Source organism: Stenella coeruleoalba (genome assembly GCF_951394435.1).
Source record: "Stenella coeruleoalba genome assembly, chromosome: 4".
NCBI classification, from domain to species: domain Eukaryota; kingdom Metazoa; phylum Chordata; class Mammalia; order Artiodactyla; family Delphinidae; genus Stenella; species Stenella coeruleoalba.
The window spans coordinates 118,624,364-118,647,624 of record NC_137149.1 but is presented as its reverse complement, the minus strand read 5'-3'; the positions used below and the strand labels follow the sequence as shown (position 1 = coordinate 118,647,624).

General features: G+C 37.5%; 1 protein-coding gene across 5 annotated transcripts in view; it reads left to right on the top strand.

Moving 5' to 3' along the window:
* The window catches only part of ARFIP1 (ARF interacting protein 1), a 135,289-nt gene extending 113,585 nt beyond the window's left edge, over positions 1-21,704 (top strand). For 4 of the 5 annotated variants that reach the window (XM_079920983.1, XM_079920984.1, XM_079920985.1 and 1 more), the window contains one exon: positions 19,835-21,704. In XM_079920983.1, coding sequence (XP_079777109.1) covers positions 19,835-19,990 — 156 coding nt within the window. In that variant the 3' untranslated portion in view covers positions 19,991-21,704. Of the gene's footprint in view, positions 1-14,489; positions 14,630-19,834 lie in introns of those variants that run through there. The other variant, XM_079920986.1, reaches the window with a different exon arrangement.
* Positions 21,705-23,261: the final 1,557 nt, after the last annotated feature.

Genomic DNA, 23,261 nt, shown 5'->3' with positions numbered 1-23,261 from the left:
AACCAAAAAGAATTGTGAGTTGTGGGTTGATTTTGAAATTAACATCAACCAAGCCATATCTATCCATAGTCGGTTAGTAATTTGCAGTTCTCTACTGGTGAATGCAGGAGAGAGCACACCCAGCTGACCAGTTCATACAGTCTCTCTGTCGGTTGTGCTACGACTTCCAGCATGCAGTTTTTGTGAAAGAAAGATGTTTTGTACAATAGATTTAAAAGCCTTCCAGAGGGATAGCTGTATAATCATGAGTTGCTGTTTTTATATGTTTGACTTGGTTCTGTTTCTTGGCAATTATATTTAAAGTACTTGTGTTTTCTGACCCCTTTTGGTCATAAGTGACCAACTCATTTGGAGGATAGGTTCATTTTTCTGTTGTTTATCTTATAGGGGAGAGGATTGTTCAGTCCTTTCACTTTGAGTGTATAGGATTCACTTATTAAAATTTACTTCTTGGGAATCCGCTGGTGGTCCAGTGGTTAGGACTCCATGCTTCCACTGCAGGGGGCCTGGATTCAATCCCTGGTTGGGGAACTAAGATCCCACAAGCTGCACGATGCAGCCCCCCCCCCAAAAAAAATTAACTTCCTGACCATTACTACTGCAATGTCTCTATTCTGTTAGATGGTTGGTACTGTGTATGCCTCAGATCCACATTTCACTTATTTTGGCGGCCTTGGGTATCACCCAAGTCAGTTTGCCAGGTTTTGTGATAAAGGTGAGTTTTTAAGTAAGCAACCAGTGTGAGATTTGAACAGATCACTGATACTCCACATTGGTTTTGGTGGCGGTGGCATTACTGCACTTTTTTTAGCTCCTAGTAGTTACAGTCTCTGCAATTTACTTAAAAGTAAGCCCTTTAATTAGTATCTCTGAGTAAAACCTCAGACGATACCAGCAGTGTTTAAGAACTTGACTTTGCATTGTTCTTTTCCACCTTTCCTTGAAGTCCTTTCAGTAATGACTCAGTGCTTTCCTGTTGACTATATATATATATATATATATATATATATATATGCTTAATTACATATATATATATATATATGTAATTAGGCATTACAAATAGCTTGCTTTGGGCTATTTGTAATGCCTAATTCTGAAGAAATACTGTATAATGGTATTATGACAAGCTTGCTGACAAGCAACTTACAGTCTAATGGAGAACATTTAGTAAAATCTGTTCTATACAAAATGCTGAGTAAAGCATGAGGAAGAAGAAACCTAGAATTTGATGGAGAAAACCTTAGTGTGGGCTAGAAGTACTTGCTGGGCTGGGTGGCAGTGTGACTTGAGCAGGGCCACACAGAATGAGGAACACGAGCACTGGCAGAAGGAGGTCAGAAAAAAAGTCTGCAAGAAATCCTGGATCATATGTTTCAATGATTTGTAAACTTTTGTTATATTTTCTGTTCTATTCTTAAAGCAGAACAGTATTGCTGCTTATAGATTTTTTTAAGGAAAAATAATGGTTTTATAATAACATTTTAGTAAAGCTTTTCCATTAAGTTTATAAACAGCTGTTAGGTGCACGGGATGAGAATTTTGTAAGCTGTATAAGAGGAAAAAAAAGTTAGCTTTCCAAGATAAAATAACAGAACCATACTTCTGAAAGAAAACTGTTTTGTGAATGTAAAGATGAATTTGAATTGGCCATTGGTTTATCTGTAAGTTCCTGTTGCCCAGTGTCCAAAGGCCAGTGAGAACTGGGTCACCTCATTAATGAAAGGAAATACCTAGTTCCTTAGCTACTCTTCTGGACCTAAATTAATTTTAAACTAGGAGTTCAGATGCTAACTTGAATGATTTCTGCTACTTAATATTTCCTCGAGCAGAGTTTCGTTCTTTCTTCCCCTGTGTATTACAGTAGTGCCCAGGGCTTTCTCCAATTAAAGCACAAATCATACTGTGCTATGAATGCCTGCTAGTCTGTTTCTTCTCCTAGAGGTAAGCCCCATGGATACATACTTAGGGCATTCCCTTCCTACAGTAAGTGAACTGATAGACACTGACCTTTAAGTAATCTGCATATAGAGGAAGCTTTCTGTAAGTATTTTATATAATATCTATATGTATATCTATAATCTGTGATCTAGATGATCATACTAGTGTACAGATGATGATGCTGAGGTCCAGAGAGGTTAAGTAACTTGCCCAAATTTCTCACAGCCAGACCAGGATTCAAATCTAGATCTGTTTGACTCCATAGCCCTGCTTTTAGTTAAGTAAATGATGTTATAATGCTGCTCCAAGAAAGGCTTGGAGGGAAAAGATTGGAGATAACGTTGGAAAACAGAAACCATATTGGTCACATCTAAACCTGGAACTCTTGGAGGGAAGGGTGAGGACAGGGAGTGAGCTAACATGGTAAAAGCCATAGAACAGAAGCGCCAACGGGCATTTTTGCTAGGGTGAGAAAACTTGTGCGTTGAGAATTTTAATGTACCGTTGGATAAAAAACGATAAGGCGTAGTGCTGTGACTCACTGTTACTGGAGTTTACAGATTGCGTTTCATCAGTTATCTTCTTTTCAAAACAAAACTGCCATTTTTAACTCATAGGATGCTTTTTTTAAAAAACCCACTTGTCAGTGATTTGTTGAAACCATCCCAGTGAGTCAGAAAAATAAAATCTATTCCACCTCCATGTTTGTCTTTCCTTTTTCTCACTCCCTTCCCAGTGCCCACTCCCATATTTCTGATAGTGCTTCTCTTTTTCAGCTGGTAGCTGCTTTCATGACAAGCATTTCCAAAGCTATTACAAAGTAATAAAATTATACTTCACAAACCTAATAAAAGGCCAAGACAGGTACACATTCCTGCTGTTACTCTTCTGGTTTCTTCCTTACTGGAAAAAGATCAATGATGGGCAGAGAAAGCATATCATCATACATTTTTAAATAGTTGGGAGTAAAGAAAGGAATTAATTCTTTACATATCAGTGGTTGGAGACTTCTTACTAAAGAATGATTTTGTGGGCTTCCCTGGTGGCGCAGTGGTTAAGAATCCGCCTTCCAATGCAAGGGACATGTGTTCGAGCCCTGACCTGGGAAGATCCCACATGCCGCGGAGCAACTAAGCCCCTGCACCACAACTACTGAGCCTGAGTTCTAGAGCCCGTGAGCCACAACTACTGAGCCCATGGGCCACAACTACTGAAGCCTGCGTACCTAGAGCCCGTGCTCCGCAACAAGAGAAGCCACGCCAATGAGAAGCCCGCACACTGTGAGGAAGACACAACACAGCCAAAAATAAATTAATTAATTAATTTTTTAAAAAAAAGAAAGAATGATTTTGTTCCAGCTTTTCCTTTCATGTTTAAGCCAAGGTACTGCCCCAATATTGTTGTACACTTAATATAAAGCCCTATTTTATATAATTACTGGAAGAGCCAATAAGTACTTTGAAGAACTTAACAATTGTAAATATATTAAAAGTAATAGCTTTTTTAACTAGAAATAACCTCATTTAAAAAAATGACTTCAGTGTCTCTGATAAAAAGGTATGTAATCTAAATTTGATTTGGAAAAAAGTTCATTTGGTAGAAATAAAGTACTTTTTTATGGTTTTGATGCCTATGAAATAACACTTTAAGATTTTTAGTCAATAACTTTTAAGTGGTATTTATCTTCTGTTGATACATGCTGTATCAGCAGGAGAAAGTTTTCAGTGTGATCCACTTGACATCATCTATCAGTTCTGCTGTTAAATTTCTCTTACCCAGTTTCTGTTTAAAACCTCAGCTTGTCTCTGTGTGTCAGTAGTCAGTGCTGAAGTTTGTTTTGCCCTTTAACAGTTAAAGTATTGTATGATATATTTTCGGTCATTCACCAGATGTTGCTATAGTGGTTTTGCTTGTGTCTGATCTGGGTTGCTCATTGTTTGGTAGGTCTTTATGAAAGTTCTTAGTAATTGAGTTCACAGTGATTTAGTATATTTCTAAATTACTCTGTTTCTGATGTTAGGTTTTCAAAGTTGGTCAAATCTGTCATCATCTCACCACAGGAAATATTACCTCTGTCTTCTCCTATTTTAAATCTGCTTTTCTGTCCTGTTTTATTTATCCTTATAACCACTTTAAACCTTTTTAAAGTTAGGAGATAACATACATAAATAGCTCAATATAGATTTTTTTTTCCTGCTCTGTAATTATGGAAAGATTATATGAAAGTTTTTTATTATATGAAAGTTTAATATTGCGTTATTCTTCATAATTTTAGAAAGAATTAACTTTTATCTGTTCCAACCCTTGCATTAGATCCTTGTCCTGAGGCTGTTTAAATGCAACTTCAGGACCAGAGACAAAATAGGAAGGAGGTTTAGATATATCTTTTCTACATTTCTACCCTTCCTTTAGCTGATCTGTTACACCTTCTTTTGTTTGTTTCAAACTTTGTTTAAAAGCTTTCTAAAATATAGAATAGAGGCAGGTTAGAATAGGTGAAAGAACATGGACCAGTCTTGGAATAAACATTCCTGTTTCCCAAATCCAGCCTATCTGCTTCCTACCTGTCTAAAACTTAGGTGAGTTACTTAACTTTCTGAGTCTGTTTTTTTTTTTTTTTAATGATAACATGGAGAGAATAGAAGATGTAAGATGTAAGGGTAACATATTACCTGTCACACAGAAAATGCTTCACAAAAGTTAGTGTCACCCACCATATCAAAGAATAGTCTACCAAAAATGCTTGGCTGTTTCTTTGATACTGTATGCTTATCACTTCTCATGATTTCATAGCATAAATATAGAAGTAAATTGAAAAAGTGTAATGACCCTAAAGTATTTCCTCCAACTTTTCGGCTTTTTGCCCCTTCTCCTAAAAGCAGGGTTTGACCTTTTTCCCCCCACCTTATGTTCTTCATCTCTCTCCTCAAGCCAGTTCTAGTTGAGAAACCAGAATCTTTCCCAGACTGATCTTTTTTCTTTTTTTTAATTTATTTTATTTACTTTTATTTTTGGCTGTGTTGGGTCTTCGTTGCTGTGTGCGGGCTTTCTCTAGTTGTGGCGAGCGGGAGCTACTCTTCATTGCAATGCACGGGCTTCTCATGGCGGTGGCTTCTCTTGTTGCGGAGCACGGGCTCAAGGCGCACAGGCTTCAGTAGTTGTGGGTCACGGGCTCTAGAGCGCAGGCTCAGTAGTTGTGGCGCACGGGCTTAGCTGCTCCGCGGCATGTGGGATCTTCCTGGACCAGGGCTCAAACCCATGTCCCCTGCATTAGCAGGCGGATTCTTAACCACTGCGCCACCAGGGAAGCTCTCCCAGACTGATCTTTATAAAAAAGCCAGATAGCCTAGTAAAGTGAACCTGATAGACAAGCCATATACTTAAAATAATACTTTTAAGTCTTGTTAAAACTGCTTATTATATATAGTGACAACAGCACAGTATCATTACCAAGGTTGCAAAAATTATCTTTAAAATTGTATTGCAACTGCTTTTATAATGTTTCTTAATTTTTCCTCTATTGGTAATGATTTGTATTTACTTAATAACCAAAGCATTCTGAAGATTCTTTGTAGCCTGTCAGTCAGAGCTGCACTGAATACATTATATGAGTACAGACCCTAGTGCAAATTAAAATTAGTCAAAAATAAGTGGAGATTGGACTTCCCTGGTGGTCCAGTGGTTGAGACTCCGTGCTTCCAATGCAGGGGGTGTGGGTTTGATCCCTGGGCAGGGAAGTTCTGCATGCCGCGTGGCACGGCCAAAAGTAATAATAGAGTAAAAAAATAGAAAATAAAATTTTTAAGAGAAAAAAATAATTCGAAAAGCAAAATATTCTAAGTTTTTAATTCATTTAATTTAGAAAGTATACTCCTGTTGAGAACTGATTTATTAGTTTAATTTACCTTTATTTTTTATTTACTAATGGTTTGATTAGATAAAAGAGTCAACTTACCATTGTTATTTAAATTTGCGTCTGATTTTGAAGACTACTACCAGAACTAAAACTCGTACTAGGATAACACTTACATAATCAGTGCTAATAGAAAAATGAGATAAGTTGTCTGTTTTGGTATGAAACAGCTTCTGAGATTAAAGTGACAATGAAATTTTATATTTTATTTCCATAATTATAATTGAAAAGCTGTGACTCCCCAGAGGCTCTCTTTATTCCAGGAACTTCTCTGAAGTGCTGATACTTTAAAAGGCTTTTACACATCAACCTTCTCACAGTTACCAAGTGAATGTTTTTGTGAAAATGGGTATTGTATTATTTTGTTGTGAAAACTAGAATTCAGTCCTAAAAAGCATCCTCTTTCCTTTATTTCCCATGGATTAAGTTTCACTGGGTAGTGGGGGACAATTTTAAATACAGCTAATGGCCGCATTTTGAGGCTTGGGTGGTGGGCTCCCAAGCTTCCCTCAGCTACAAGAAGTGTGTCTCTGTGTTAGGTTTGTCGACTGTCAGGGGTTGGGGACTCTGACTTGTGTTGACAGCAGTAAGGTTAGCTAAAAATTGTCTGATTCCCTTCCCACTTTCTTTCTGATGCTCTTTCTGGGCCATTATAACAGCTCTCTGCAGTTCAGTACGTGAATCAAATCCTGTGCTCTTTTACTGTCTTCTCCAATTCTTTTTTTTTTTTTAATATTTTATTTATTTATTTGGTTGCATCGGGTCTTAGTTGTGGCAGGTGGGCTCGTTAGTTGCAGCTCATGGGCTCCTTAGTTGTGACATACGAACTCCTAGTTGCAAGCATGCATGTGGGATCTAGTTTCCTGACCAGGGATTGAACCCGGGCCCCCTGCACTGGGAGTGTGGACTCTTAACCACTGCAACACCAGGGAGGTCCTTGTCTTCTCCAAGTTCTAAAACACTGGGAGTTAAAATTCAAGTCAAAAATTTTTTTGTGGTCCGAAAAGGAGTAATTAGTTAGAACCTATTTCTAAAAATTATTAGAATTTCATACGAAAAATACAGAAGCCCTTTAGTTGCTCTGTTGCTCCAGGAGCCAAGGGTCATCTGAAATTGGAAAACAAGAAAGGCCAAATAATACTAGTAGGTGGAAAATTACTGTGTGACTCAAGTAGGTTGCTACCATTGAAAACCTTAAAAAATAACTCAATAACAGGGAAGAGTGTTTATAAACTGGTACATAAACTTTCAGCTAAATTTAATACATCTCCAATAGAAGTGCCAGTTTCTGTCCTTAAAAATAAATAGAAATAATGTTTTTCTACTGAAAGAAAGCCTTTCAACAGAACGGCTTTTTGAGAGCCATTTGAGTTTCCAAATATATGTGTACCTCTATTTAGAAAGCAATTTTCTCAGAAAGTTTTAGTAGAAAGGAACCATAAAAATTATCTTACTCTCAGTTTCTTCATTATGCAAGTGAAGAGAGTTCATATGGTTAACTTGAGGCAGAAATGGGAGTTGAGCGCAGGTTTCCTGAATCATTCTCCTTCAACTATATCAGCCTCCTTCTGCGGTTAACAAGAAACAGGCAAAGAAAAAGGTTATCTACTTAATGGACATAGAAAATAGAAAATTAATAAATGGTTTATTTGTGGTAGATTTGCCTTGTTCCTAAGCAGGAAAATGGCATTTTAGGGAAGGAAATTTTACTTAACGTGTGCTTTCCAAAGAATCAAAATGCATCACATACCAGTTTGTAAGGATTGTAACATCATATTTTAGGGCCAGATAGGAGTTTTCCTTGAACTCTCTGAGGTGTATTACTTGTAGAATCTACAAGCAAAGGTGAAAGTCTCAATTATAAACAGAACTGACTTATGGCTTTAGGGAGAATTAGAAACTAGAAAGATTATTTGAAACTTTCTGATTTAGTTTCTTTTTTAAATCTATCTACTCATTTATAGTCTTTATTTTTTATACTACATTTGAAACAAGTCATGAAGCTTCATTATTTTCCTTTTTTCTTTCTTTCTTTTTGAAAAAGTATTTGGTATACACACAAAACAATATATGTAATGCATTCCTCCCAGGTCAGTACCTAGCTGTGGAATAGCTGGGTTGTATGTATACATACACATGGGAATAGTAGGTGCATGTTTAACTTTTTAAGAAACTGGCAAACTTTTCCAAGATGGTTGTACCATTTGACATTTCCACCAATAGTATATGAGAGACCAATTTGTTCCACATCCTCACCAATAAGGTATGGTTAACCTTTCATTTTAGCCATTCTGGTGGATGTGTAGTAGACCTCATTGTGGTTTAAATTGGAATTTCCCTAATAAATAAAGATGTTGGTCATTTCATGTGCTTATTTGCCATCTGTATATTTTCTTTGGTGAAATGCCTGTTCAGATTTTTTCCCCATTTTTTCTTTAGGTTTGTCATTTCCTTATTCATTTGTAAGAATTTTTTGTATATTCTAGCATCAGGTTCTTTGCCAGATATGTTTTGCACATATTTTCTCCCAATAGGAGAAACTAGATAACATGCCATGGGACCAAACACAGCCTATATATATATATATATATATATATAATTTTTTACAAAGGAAAAACCAATAGGGATGATAAGCAAAACTCAGAATAGGGAGGAAACTTGCACAAGCCTCTTAGATAGCCACAGACAGCAGAAGCAAGAAGACCTACAATCCTGCAGCCTATGGAACTAAAACCACATTCACAGAAAGACAGACAAGATGAAAAGGCAGAGGGCTACATACCAGATGAAGGAACAAGATAAAACCCCAGAAAAAAAAACTAAGTGAAGTGGAGATAGGCAACCTTCCAGGAAAAGAATTCAGAATAATGATAGTGAAGATGATCCAGGACCTCGGAAAAAGAATGCAGGCAAAGATCGAGGAGATGCAAGAAATGTTTAGCAAAGACCTAGAAGAATTAAAGAGCAAACAAACAGAGATGAGCAATACAATAACTGAAACGAAAAATAAACTAGAAGGAATCAGTAGCAGAATAACTGAAGCAGAAGAACGGATAAGTGACCTGGAAGACAGAATGGTAGAATTCACTGCTGCTGAAGAGAATAAACAACAAGAATGAACAGAAATGAAGACAGCCTAAGAGACCCCTGGGACAACATTAAACGTAACAACACTCATATTATAGGGGTCCCAGAAGGAGAAGAGAGAGAGAAAGGACCTGGGAAAATATTTGAAGAGATTATAATTGAAAACTTCCCTAACATAGGAAAGGAAATAGCCCCCAAGTCCAGGAAGTGCAGAGAGTCCCAGGCAGGATAAGTCCAAAGAGAAACACACCAAGACACATAGTAATCCAATTGACAAAAATTAAAGACAAAGAAAAATTATTGAAAGCAACAAGGGAGAAATGACAAAAAACATACAGGGAACTCCCATAAGGTTCATGCTGATTTCTCAGCAGAAACTCTACAAGCCAGAAGGGAGTGGGATGATATATTTAAAGTGATGAAACAGAAGAACTTACAACCAAGATTACTCTCCCCGGCAAGGATCTCATTCAGATTAAACGGAGAAATCAAAAGCTTTACAAACAGGCAAAAGCTAAGAGAATTCAGCACCACCAAACCAGCTCTACAACAAATGCTAAAGGAACTTCTCTAAGTGGGAAGCACAAGAGAAGAAAATGACCTATAAAAATAAACCCAAAACAATTAAGAAAATGGTCATAGGAACATACATATCAATTATTACCTTAAACGTGAATGGATTAAATGCTCCAACCAAAAGACACAGACTCGCTGAATGGATACAAAAACAAGACCCATATATATGCTGTCTACAAGAGACCCACTTTGGACCTAGGGACACATACAGACTGAAAATGAGGAGATGGAAAAAGATATTCCATGCAAATGGAAATGAAAAGAAAGCTGGAGTAGCAATACTCATATCAGATAAAATAGACTTTAAGATAAAGAATGTTACAAGAGACAAGGAAGGACACCACCTAATGATCAAGGGATCAATCCAAGAAGAAGATACAACAATTATAAATATATATGCACCCAACATAGGAGCACCTCAATACGTAAGGCAACTGCTAACTGCTATAAAAGAGGAAATCAACAGCAACACAGTAATAGTGGGGGACTTGAACATCTCACTTACACCAATGGACAGATCATCCAAACAGAAAATTAGTAACGAAACACAAGCTTGAAATGACACAATAGACCAGATAGATTTAATTGATATTTATAGGACATTCCATCCCAAAACAGCAGATTACACTTTCTTCTCAGTGCACATGGAACATTCTCCAGGATAGATCACATTTTGGGTCACAAATCAAGTCTCAGTAAATTCAAGAAAATTGACATCATGTCAAGCATCTTTTCTGACCACAACCCTATGAGATTAGAAATCAACTACAACGAAGAAAAACGTAAAAGCACAAACACATGGAGACTAAACAATACATTACTAAGTAACCAAGAGATCACTGAAGAAATCAAAGAGGAGATCAAAAACTACCTAGAGACGAATGACAACAAAAACAGGATGACCCAAAACCTATGGGATGCAGCAAAACCAGTTCTCAGAGGGAAATTTATAGCAATACAAGCCTACCTCAAGAAACAAGAAAAATCTCAAACAATTTAACCTTACACTTAAAGGAACTAGAGAAAGAAGAACAGACAAAACCCAAAGTGAGCAGAAGAAAAGAAATCATAAAGATCAGAGCAGAAATAAAGGAAATAGAAGCAAGGAAAAAAATAGCAAAGATGAATAAAACTAAAAGCTGGTTCTTTGAGAAGATAAACAAAATTGATAAACCATTAGACAGACTCATCAAGAAAAAGAAGGAGAGGGTTCAAATCAAGAGAATTAGAAATGAAAAAGGAAAAGTTACAACAGACACTGCAGAAATACAAAGCATCCTAAGACACTACCATAAGCAACTCTATGCCAATAAAATGGACAACGTGTAAGAAATGGACAAATTCTTAGAAAGGTATAGGCTTCCAAGACTGAACCAGGAAGAAATAGAAAATATGAACAGACCAATCACAAGTAATGAAATTGAAACTGTGATTAAAAGTCTTCCAACAAACAAAAGTCCAGGACCAGATGGCTTCACAGGTGAATTGTATCAAACATTTAGAGAAGAGCTAACACCCATCCTTCTCAAACTCTTCCAAAAAATTGCAGAGGAAGGAACACTCCCAAACTCATTCTATGAGGCTACCATCACCCTGATACCAAAACCAGACAAAGATACTACAAAAAAAGGAAATTACAGACCAAAATCACTGATGAATATAGATGCAAAAATCCTCAACAAAATACTAGCAAACAGAATCCAACAACACAGTAAAAAGACCGTACACCATGATAAAGTGAGATTTATCCCAGGGATGCAAGGCTTCTTCAGTATATGCAAATCAATCAGTGTGATACACCATATGAACAAATTGAAGAATAAAAACCATATGATCATCTCAATAGATGCAGAGAAAGCTGTTGACAAAATTCAGCACCCATTTATGATAAAAACTCTCCAGAAAGTGGGCACAGAGGGAACCTACCTCAACATAATAAAGGGCATATATGACAAACCCAGAGCAAACATCATTCTCAATGGTGAAAAACTGAAAACATTTCCTCTAAGATCAGGAACAAGATGAGGATGTCCACTCTCGCCACTATTATTCAACATAGTTTTGGATGTCCTAGCCATGGCAATCAGAGAAGAGAAAGAAAAGGAATACAAATTGGAAAAGAAGAAGTAAAACTGTCACTGTTTGCAGATGACATGATACTATACATAGAGAATCCTAAATATGCCACCGGAAAACCACTAGAGCTAATCAATGAATTTGGTAAAGTTTCAGGATACAAAATTAATGCACAGAAATCTCTTGCATTCCTATACACTAATGATGAAAAATCTGAAAGAGAAATTAAGGAAGCACTCCCATTTACCATTGCAACCAAAAGAATAAAATACCTAGGAATAAACCTACCTAATGAGACAAAAGACCTGCATGCAGAAAACTATGAGACACTAATGAAAGAAATTAAAGATGATACAAACAGATGGAGAGATATCCCATGTTCTTGGATTGGAAGAATCAATATTGTGAAAATGACTATACTACCCAAAGCAATCTACAGATTCAATGCAATCCCTATCAAATTACCAATGGCATTTTTTACAGAACTAGAACAAAAAAATCTTAAAATTTTTATGGAGACACAAAAGACCCCGTATAGCCAAAGCAGTCTTAAGGGGAAAAAATGGAGCTGGAGGAATCAGACTCCCTGACTTCAGACTATACTACAAAGCTACAGTAATCAAAACAATGTGGTACTGGCACAAAAACAGAAATATAGATCAGTGGAACCAGATAGAAAGCCCAGAGATAAACCCATGCACCTATGGTCAACTAATCTATGACAAAGGAGGCAAGGATATACAATGGAGAAAACACAATCTCTTCAGTAAGTGGTGCTGGGGAAACTGGACAGCTACATGTAAAACAATGAAATTAGAACACTCCCTAACACAATACACAAAAATAGACTCAAAATGGATTAAAGACCTAAATATAAGCCCAGACACTGTAAAACTCTTAGAGGAAAACAAAGGATGAACAGTCTTTGACATAAATCACAGTAAGATCTTTTTTGATCCACCTCCCAGAGTAATGGAAATAAAAATAAACAAATGGGACCTAATGGAACTTAAAACCTTTTGCAAAGCACAGGAAACTACAAACAAGACGAAACAACAACCCTCAGAATGGGAGAAAATATTTGCCAATGAATCAACAGACAAATGATTAATCTCCAAAATATATAAACAGCTCATGCAGCTCAATATTTAAAAGACAAACAACCCAATCCAAAAATGGGCAGAAGACCTAAATAGACATTTCTCCAAAGAAGACATACAGATTACCAAGAAGCACATGAAAAGCTGCTCAACATCACTAATTATTAGAGAAATGCAAATCAAAACTACAATGAGGTATCAACCTCACACCAGTTAGAATGGGCATCATCAGAAAATCTACAAACAACAAATGCTGGAGAGCATGTGGAGAAAAGGGAGCGCTCTTGCACTGTTGGTGGGAATGTAAGTTGATACAGCCACTATGGAGCACAGTATGGAGGTTCCTTAAAAAACTAAAAATAGAATTACCATATGACCCAGCAATCCCACTACTTGGCATATACCCTGAGAAAACCATAATTCAAAAAGAGTCATGTATCACAATGTTCATTGCAGCACTGTTTACAATAGGCAGGTCATGGAAGCAACCTAAATGCCCATCGACAGACGAATGGTTGAAGAAGATATGGTACATATATGCAATGGAATATTACTCAGCCATGAAAAGGAACGAAATTGGGTCATTTGTAGAGACGTGGATGGATCTAGAGTCTGTCATACAGAGTGAATAAGTCACAAAGAGAAAAACAAATATCGTATATTAACGCATATATGTGGAACCTAAAAAAATGGTACAGATGAACTGGTTTGCAGGGCAGAAATAGAGACACAGAGGTAGAGAACAAACGGATGGATGCCAAGGGGGGATAGTGGTGGAGGATGGTGGTGGTGGGATGAATTGGGAGATTGGCATTGACGTGTATACACTAATATGTATAAAATGGATAACTAAGAAGAACCTGCTGTATAAAAAAATAAATAAATTCAAAAAAAGAAAACTCAGAATAGGGGTTGTGGAGGGAGCAGGATGGTTATCTATTTTATATATAGATATATATATAAACATACTATATATTCAGAGAAAAAAAATACCACACCTAAAATGTTACTTACATTCATTCACTCAATAAATATCACCATGGATCTGGTGTTGGGCATTACTCTAGGGGCTGGAATGACTTTATTTATATATAGAGAGAGAGAGAAATAGATACAGATGTAGATATATCGAGATATATATATATATAAAGAGACATATATATCATTATATCTGTATCTTAATTTACTGTTCCATAGGAGATATTCATCTTTCATTTTACTAGTTAATGCCAAACTTTTCAAAAGTAGTTGTACAAATTTATACACTGATCAGCAGTGTATAAGAGTTCTTATTTCTAATGAGACTGGAAGTCTTCAGATTTAATTGGCCACTCCTGTTTCCTCTGCTGTAAAATGGCGTTCATGTTATTTGCCCTTTTTTTTTTTTTTTTTTTTTTTTTTGCGGTAAGCGGGCCTCTCACTGTTGTGGCCTCTCCCGTTGTGGAGCCCAGGCTCCGGACGCGCAGGCTCAGGGGCCATGGCTCACGGGCCCAGCCGCTCCACAGCATGTGGGATCATCCCAGAACAGGGCACGAACCCGTGTCCCCTGCATCGGCAGGTAGACTCTCAACCACTGTTCCACCAGGAAAGCCCTATTTGCTCTTTTTAATTGGGTTCTCGGTGTATAGGAGGTCTTCACATTTTCTAGATGTGTACCCTTTGTCAGCCCCTGTAATGCAGATACCTCTCCCCAGTTTTTAACTTGTCTTTTCAATCTTTGGGTGAATAGAAATTCTAAATTTCAAAGTAATTTAATTTATCGATCTTTTCGTCATAATTTATGATTTTTTATCTTTAAGAAGTTATTTCATACCTAAGGTCATCTGGAAACTTTTCCACCCTTCTGTCAAAATGTACTGCCCTCAGAGCTCTCCTTTGACCAGTCTTTGACAGTCTGTTCTCCAGAAGAGACCTGAAACTCATTCACACTGGCAGAGGTTACTGAGAACAGGTCAGTTTTAGAAAACATTTTTATTTAAATAGGAATCAAATGCGAACTAGCCTGTAATAATTTACTTTACTTCTTTTTTCTAGCTGTAATTTTCATTGACTCTAGTGATTTACAGGAAAGAGATTTGGTCCTGAAATCAAACTCCATTCATGTAAGGTGAACACTGGTTATAATTTTAATTAGCATAATTTGACCTTTTCATAGTAGATACTTAACACAAATCAGTTTATCATTTTAAAGCTTGTTTTAAAAGTGATTGCAATGCAAAACTTTTCTGTCCAGATATAGAGAAAGAAGTCAATATGAATTAGTGGAAGTCTGTATTAAGAATGTTAACAAATTTTTAGTGTAATACTGTTAACTTGAATGGTGCTAACCAATGAATAATTTGGAAGAAATTAGGTGCCTCTTGTTGCTTGAAAAATTTGTTCATTTTAGAAGCACAGAATCATGGGGTTGTAAAAAGACCCTTGAAGTTTCTTCTGAGGTGATCCACTAGGCAGGGGAATTCCTTCTGCAGCATCTCTGCCCTTGGATTGAAGGCCTTGTCAAGACAGGCAGTGTTGATAAACCGTGTTCATGCACTCTTGTCAACAAAATTTATTTGCTTAGCACACACCTGTTTTTCACTGTGCGAAGGTAGACTTCACATCAGCTTCTATCTTTGAAAAGGAAAAAACTCTGTTTCTTGTTTCACTCACAGCACTTCTCTGACATTAGATGTGTGTGATTTTTTTCCCCCACACAGACCAAGTCTCTGATCTTCTGGACCCTAGCTGGGTGTCCTACAATTCGGTTCACTTCTGACACTGTGGACCCCCCTCACCACCACCTTTAGACACCTTTCGGAAGTCCAGGTCATCACCTGTGCTTCTGACCAACCAGCTATAAGTCGAAGGTTCCCACAACCCCCTTCTCAGCTTCAGTCATTTCCTAGAGCAGCTCACAGAGCTCAGGAAACAGTTTACTTATTGTGTTACCAGTTCATTACAAAAAATATTAAAGAATACAGACACAGAGGTCCATAGGGCAAGGTCTGGAAGGGTCCTCAGCACAAGAGCTTCTGTCCCCATTGGGCTTGGGGTTCACCACCCTCCTGGCTTGTGGATGGGTCAGCCAACCCAGAAGCTGTCCAAGCCCCCCACTGTAGGGATTTTTACGGAGGCTTCATTGCATAGGCACAGCTGATTAAACCGTTGTCCCGAGGTTGGTGGGGGGTGAGGGTGAAAATTCCCACTCTCTAATCACAATTTAGTTCCCCTGGCAACCAGCCCCAAGCTGTGGTTATCTAGGGGCTTTCCAAAAATCTCCTCATTAACATAAAGGCAGGTGCGGTTGAAAAGAGCTTGTTGTGAATAACAGAGGACACTCTATTCACCTTTAAAAGCTCTGGGGCCATTTCAGGAACAGAACCAGAGACCATATATTACAATAGAAGATGCTTCCTAGGCTCTTATCACTTAGGAAATTAACAAGGGTTTTAGGAGCTCTGTGCCTGGAATGGGATGAAGACCAAGTATTTACTTCTCATTATAAACCACAGTATCACAATCTTACTTCTTATAAGTTCCAGATCAGGGGGTTCTAAATAAATGAAATTTTATTTTACTAAAAAAAGTCAATGTTGTTTGAAGGTTTAACCATCAACTAGGTAAACTTAAATTCCACTGAAATCGAATGAGTACTTATCCTGTGTCAGACAGTGTGCTAGGTAGTATCTCATTTCATTTAACCCTTACAACAGCACTACAAATGCAGTTTGGTAATGGCATCCCTGATAAACGGATAAAGACCTTGGCCAGTGAAGTTAGAAGTAACCCGTGCCTGGTGTCACAAAGAAAACTGGGAAATGGTACAACTGGGACTGGCACGCGTGCCCCCTGATTCCAGAGCTCTTTCTGGTAATTTCTATAAAAGAACAGTACTAGTAATGGGGATATTTTACTAATGACCTAGGTGAATAACAAATAAAAATTTGGGGAGGCTGTGACCAGTATTAACTATCCCTAATGCACCTCTTCCCAGAAAATTGGAAGTAAAAGTTCTCAAAGATACTGTATGTACTCCTAAACTGCACTTGGGTCTTGGGCCTGGTTAGTAGCAGTTTTGCGTCGCTTGTTTGTTTGAGTCTCTGTTCCCTAGCTGCTTTCTCAATTAATTTCTCTCCTGTATCACAGCCACGTTTTAGCCTTTCTTCATTCTAGGCCTATCCTCCTCCCTCTGATTTTCCTCCTTTTCACTGTTTTCTAGACCCTCATTCATTCCTAGGAAAGCACATTCTTAACCTTTTCCTTTTTTTTTTTAATAAATTTATTTATTTACTTATTTATTTTTGGCTGCATTGGGTCTTCATTGCTGCACGCAGGCTTTCTCTAGTTGTGGCAAGCCGGGGCTACTCTTCGTTGCGGTGCACGGGCTTCCCACTGTGGTGGCTTCTCTTTTTGCGGAGCACTGGCTCTAGGTGCGCGGGCTTCAGTAGTTGTGTCTCACAGGCTCTAGAGTGCAGGCTCAGTAGTTGTGGCGCACAGGCTTAGTTGCTCCGCGGCATGTGGTATCTTCCCACATCAGGGATCGAACCCATGTCCCCTGCATTGGCAGGCGGATTCTTAACCCCTGCGCCACCAGGGAGGTCCCTTTATTTTATCTTATTTTCTGTAATAAACATTTCTTTTTTTATATATTTATTTAGCTGCGGCATGTGCGCTCCTTAGTTGCGGCTCCCCAGCTCCTTAGCTGTGGCATGTGAACTCTTAATTGTGGCATGCGTGTGGGATCTAGTTTCCTGACCAGGGATCAAACCCGGGCCCCCTGCATTGGGAGCACGGAGTCTTAACCACTGTGCCACCAGGGAAGTCCCTTTAACCTTTTTCAGGGATGCACCTCTTTTGCTGTATAATGAAACACCCACTACTTAGTGGCCTATTACACCAGTGATTTATTATTTCCCACCATCGCCTAGGTATGGGATAGGTGGATTCTTCCTGTTGCACTTTCAACCACAATGCCTGCTGGGTACTGGGAGCAGCTGGAATGACTGGGCCTCTGTCCCCATGGGCTTTCATCCCAAAGGGAGGCTACACAGGGTTTCCTCACAACGTGACGACACCAGTCCCAGAGCACCAGCATTTGCTTATCAGGCCTCATTTTCTAAAGTTAGAGGCCAAGCTTATTTTCATTGTAGAAGCCTCCCCAAGAGTGTGGATTGAGAGGAGTGGTTGGGCCATTATTATAATAATATACTTTGCTCACCTCCTAATTGCCTTCTAGAAACCTGCTTTTCCTATCATTATCCTGTTTCCTTAATAATTGCCCCTGGGTGGAGGTTCATCATCCTTTGAAATATCCCCCCCTTATCTCAGCACCAGAGGGCAGGGGAGTTAGAGTTCTCCCATCCCGATGTTCTCTTTCAACCTTTCTTGAAAAAACCCTCTTCTCCCCACAAGTGCCTTTTTTTTTTTAAGTTAACAAGATGTATTTTTACTACCCATTGATCATATTAACCATCATTTTTACTGCACTCTGCCTTAGCCTGTATCCTTGTATCCCTAGTACTGTGCCTGATGCGTAGTGTTATGCATCAGGTTTTGTTGTCATCCTTGTACCTGGTACCAAAGGTTTTCATTTAGGAAGGTTGCAGGCCTTAAATTTCTGACCAGGTGAATTCAAGGTGTTTTTTTTAGTTTGTACAGACATTTTTAGTCTCTGGCCCTCTTCAACTATCTCCCTGCCAGAAACTTTCTTATCTTTGTCAGAGAAAGAGGAAAAAAATCCCGTTTATTTTTTAAACAACTTTAGTTGAATCAGCAGCTCCAGATGCCCTAAATGTTAACCCAGCTTCTTCGCAAGGCTTGAGATGCTCATTCCCTGGGGTCAGTACTTATTTGGTTTCCTGCCTACCTCCTCCTTTTTCCACCCCAAGCCTGTAAGCTCATGAGGGAAGGAATTTCTTTCTGTATCTCCTAGAACAGTGCCTGGCACTTAGAAGGTACTTAAGGTCTGTTGAATGAACAAATGAATGGAATTAAAAGTTATCTAGGATACTTTAAGTAAAAATCTGTTACTGAAAGTGTGCATGGTACAATCCGTTTATGTTTTTAAATATTGTATATAAGCCTAGAAAATTTCTCAAAGGATACACAATAACATGTTAACAGTGCTTCTCTCAGGCGAGGAGGAGAGAATAAATGCAGAGTGGATCAGGAGATTTTACTTTATAATCCTGAGCAATGCCATTTTTATAACATTTTAATTTTTAAAATAAAGGCTTTACAAATCAAAGATATCTACTATAAATATATTAGTGTTATTTCCTTTATAGAGGTACATGGATGAAGAAGTGGCTAGAGAGACTATGCATGTGTGTGTTAATGGTGAATACAGATGTCATATCATATATGGTATAATCCTAGTTTTTCACTTAGCATCATATATCAGATGTTTTTACATCATTAAAAATGATTAAAGCTCAGTTTTAATGAATATTGCATTGGATGGGTAAATTAGAGTGTATTTTATACTTTACTGTTGAACAATTTGCAGTTATAAATAAGACCTCAGGAAACACTTCATTCATAAACTCTTTTTGATGCTTTGGTGATTTCTTTAAAAGAGTCATAGAGATAGTGTTTCCTAATTAAAACATACTCTTGATATCATTAGAAGTAATAAGCAATTGAAAATAACTGAGAGGCATATGAACTTTAAGTAAATTGGCTTTCTGGGCAACTCTTGCCATCCTTCTTCAGTCTTTGCAGAGAAGTACGATATTTAAAAGTATCCAGCCTACTCAGTTTTACGTAAAGTGTGGCCTTAATGATGTCCATACTTGGTATAGAGCATGTATCATATAGTAATTATTTATGTATAATTTTGCCTCTTCAAAATTTGATTTTGAATATACTTAGTTTGAAGGGGGATCTAATGATATGTTTAATTAAAGTAAGCTCAATAATGTTTGAAAATGGTTAAGAGAGTACATATTTAGCTGATCTGTTCCCTTCAGGAAGTTAAGAACCTTCATCGAAGGTTCAGTGACTTTACAAAGCAATGTACAATCGGTGTGTGAGAAATACTTTGTCAAAAAAACTTTCTGGAGGAGAGATATGCTCTTTCATTACGACATGTAATAAATCACCTTATATTTCATTGTCATTGGTGTTAATGCTTGGTCTTGTAACTCTGCCCTGTTCACAGGTTAAAGTATTACACAATCAGCTGGTCCTTTTCCACAATGCCATTGCCGCTTACTTTGCTGGGAATCAGAAGCAGCTTGAACAGACACTTAAACAGTTCCATATCAAATTGAAAAATCCTGGAGTGGACACCACGTCTTGGCTTGAAGAACAGTAAAATCACACCTGGAAAAAAAGAGAAAGTCACATTGTTATATTTCTAAACAAACCTAATAAGAATTAAGCAGAGTTGGGGGAAGAGGGAAAGGGTGACAACCATTGTAGTGAGTCTTGCACAAACAGCTTTAATTTTTCCCTTTTTTCATACTTTAACAATTGAACTGTTAAATTTGATGGGAAGGTGGGTGGTTTTAATGTAAACATAATTTCTATAATCTGAACACAATAGTTTTCCTTTTTGAGAAATCCTTTTGTATTGTGAGGGTTGATGGCTATTTCTGTAGTTTGAAAACACTTAATATAGATTTGCACTGACAAGATAAAAATTCAAGGTTTTTGGTCCTGCAAATGAGGACCAGTTGTACCTTTTCCGAAGGGAGGTTTACATGATTTGTATCAACATCAGATATTTTATATAAGAATATATTAAATATCTTTAAGAGATTCATTTTCATGTATTGTCTTAAAGAAAAAAGAAACTATTTTGCAGAGTAAAATTATATGGTGTTCCTGCAGCATCCACAGAGAGGTGGCAGCTCTAATGAATGACTGATTGGCTTGTGGAGTTGTGGCAGATACCTTTTTAAAAATGAATCTGTACCATTATAATTTTGTTTAAGACTTTTTCTTAAAGGCGCAGGAATCACACTGTCATTTCTGTGAGGCTTTTGAACTTATGAATTTGCGTCACCCCAAGTCATGGAGCGTTTATGTTAGCCATTTCTTTGATTCATAATGAAACCTGCTTAAGAGAATTTTTTTGACAGGTAGACTTGGGAATAGAAATTCTCCATGGTTTCTAGAGTAGAACTCTGTGCTTGGAAAGCTGGTTTTTGGGTAAGCTCCACTTTGACAGAAGTGAATTCCTAGACAGCTTTCATTGACTTCTATGTGTAACAATACCGGTTAAGCCTTAAATCACAGATATGTGCCTTCTCAGATACAGTAATTCTCATTCAACCAATGTACATAAATCCATAAAGAAGCCCCTTTCAGATAATGTTTGATGTGTCTGTTACTTCCTTGCAAAGGAGCACTGTCTATAGATGTTGAGTTTCTTTGTATTTGTTAAGCCACATTGAAGGTTTATGGAGAAATCAACTCTAAAATTTGCTGTTTGGTTTTTCTTCATTCCTTTTGCAGAATGGGAAGACAGAGAACTTGTTTTCGTTTGAATAAAGGAAAGGGGGCGTGGGTCCGTGTGGTGTAGCCAGAAGAAGGGGGCTGGAAGGGCCAGTGCAGTTTCAGTTGCTCAGTGCCTTTGGTTTTGTGTTACGTGGTCGGCCTGTCTGCTGTGTGGTTTTATCAGTAATGTAATCCTTTTAAAATATAAGTTCTCTTGATTTTTGACATAGACATAAATTAATATTTTGAGAGGTATCTCTTCTTCTGTTCATTTCTTTTGTGTTGAAATGAAGTACTTAAAATTACTGTTATACATGAACTTTGTGGACTGTAAGATTTGTTATATATGTTCAAATGCCATTTAGCTGGCTTTTTAATTAATATGCCTGTTTTCAGTGCTTAACACAATGTAATGTGACTATAAATCGTAAACCTATTTTAAATCATTCCCTCCTGTATATTTGTACTCTGAGAGAGCCTTATTTTATTCTTCCAGCAGAATTACTACTTGTGATAGTTCATTTACATTCCCCAGAACGTGCCTCTGGTGTGAATTTTGTATTCTTATTAAAAGTGTTTGCTTCAGTACCTCATTCCTCTGACTCTTCATAATTTAAAATAAGAAGCAACTATTTGGAAAAAAATGAGGACATGTGATTTGTCTTTAAAAACAGTGACAAAAACTGGTGCTTCTGTCACTTAAAATTGTTTTATTTCAGTAAGTTACTCTTTTCCCTCAATTGGAATCTCTTGGGAGCAGCAGATCATGTCCACTCTTACACACTTCAATAACAGTTGTAGCTAAGGAATTAAATTGTTTCATGGATTGATGATTTTTCAGAATAAACTAAAATTATCAGTGATTTTGAGTAGTGGGTACATGTGCAAAAGAAATAAGTAAATTAACATATTAGCCAGTGGTATATTTACTTTGTTAGGAAAGTAACTCATATTCCTTGGAGAAAGTAATTTGAAGATAATCTCAAAAATTGAGGATAAAATAAATAACTTCCCAAATCAATAAGTACTGCATGGGACCCCCTAAATCCCCCTGAAATTAGATACTTTAGTTACCAGTTATTTCTATTGTAAGCTCTAGTTTGAATATCCTTTAAGGCACACTCTTATCAGATTATTCCCTTAGGTTAGATTCCAAAAGTGAAAATGAGCCCTCAAAGTATATACACATTTTTAGGACTTTACTATGCATTGCCAGTTGGCTTTCAAGAAAGATTTTGCCAATTTATATACATGTGCCTGTTTAGCATATTTTTAAAGCCAGTATACATCAAAGGACACCATGCATATAGTCAGCAGAACATCCTTTTATAAATGTTTTAAGTGGATAGGGGAAAACCACCAAGAAGATAAAGGCTGAACCATGAGGATTTGGGGAGTTGTGGGGTGTGAGGCAGAGGATAGATAGAAATGGCTAACTTTTCTCTCATTAAAATACAAATTTTTCAAGGAAAAAAAAGCACTGAAGAGCAAGCCTGTGAAATTGAACTCTTCATCCTGTTAAAAGATAAACTGAGGCATATTAAAAATTTTGAGTGTATATTTAAAATCGATTTGAATCAGGTAGCACCAAACTGGAAGTGGTTAGCCCTCCACCAGCAGGAGCTGGGGTTGGGGGAGACTTTTATAGAGAAGAGGTAGGTGCAAAGGAAGGAAAGCCTTTGCTTGACTGTAGCTTAAGGGTTGATTATTTGGGAAAGCCTAGTTGGCTCTTTGTGGTTAGTTGTCCTTAGGTTTTGATTTCTTAAGTTTGAGGCATTTGTGGCTTAAGTGTTGGTTTGCTTACGTAGGCTGCTAAGGCATTAAAGCCACCTCAGTCTGTTGGGCTCCTTTTTTAATTAATAATCCCAAAGTTGCCAAAATCTTAGAGCCCAGGAGGGACGTGGGCTTCTAGAAGTAATTTAGCTGAAATCTAGACTTTAAGAAGCATCTTTTCCATATTCAGAGCACACTGATGATGTTACTGAAGTGTATCCCATAGAGTTGAAGCTAGAAGTTTCCTTAGAGATGATCTGTTTAAGGCCCTTTTTTTCACAAGGCCCCAAAACATTAAACTGACCTAGCCAACTCCCAACTCCAAATGTAATGCCAGGTGAGTATTTGCAACTAAATATATGAATTCCCCT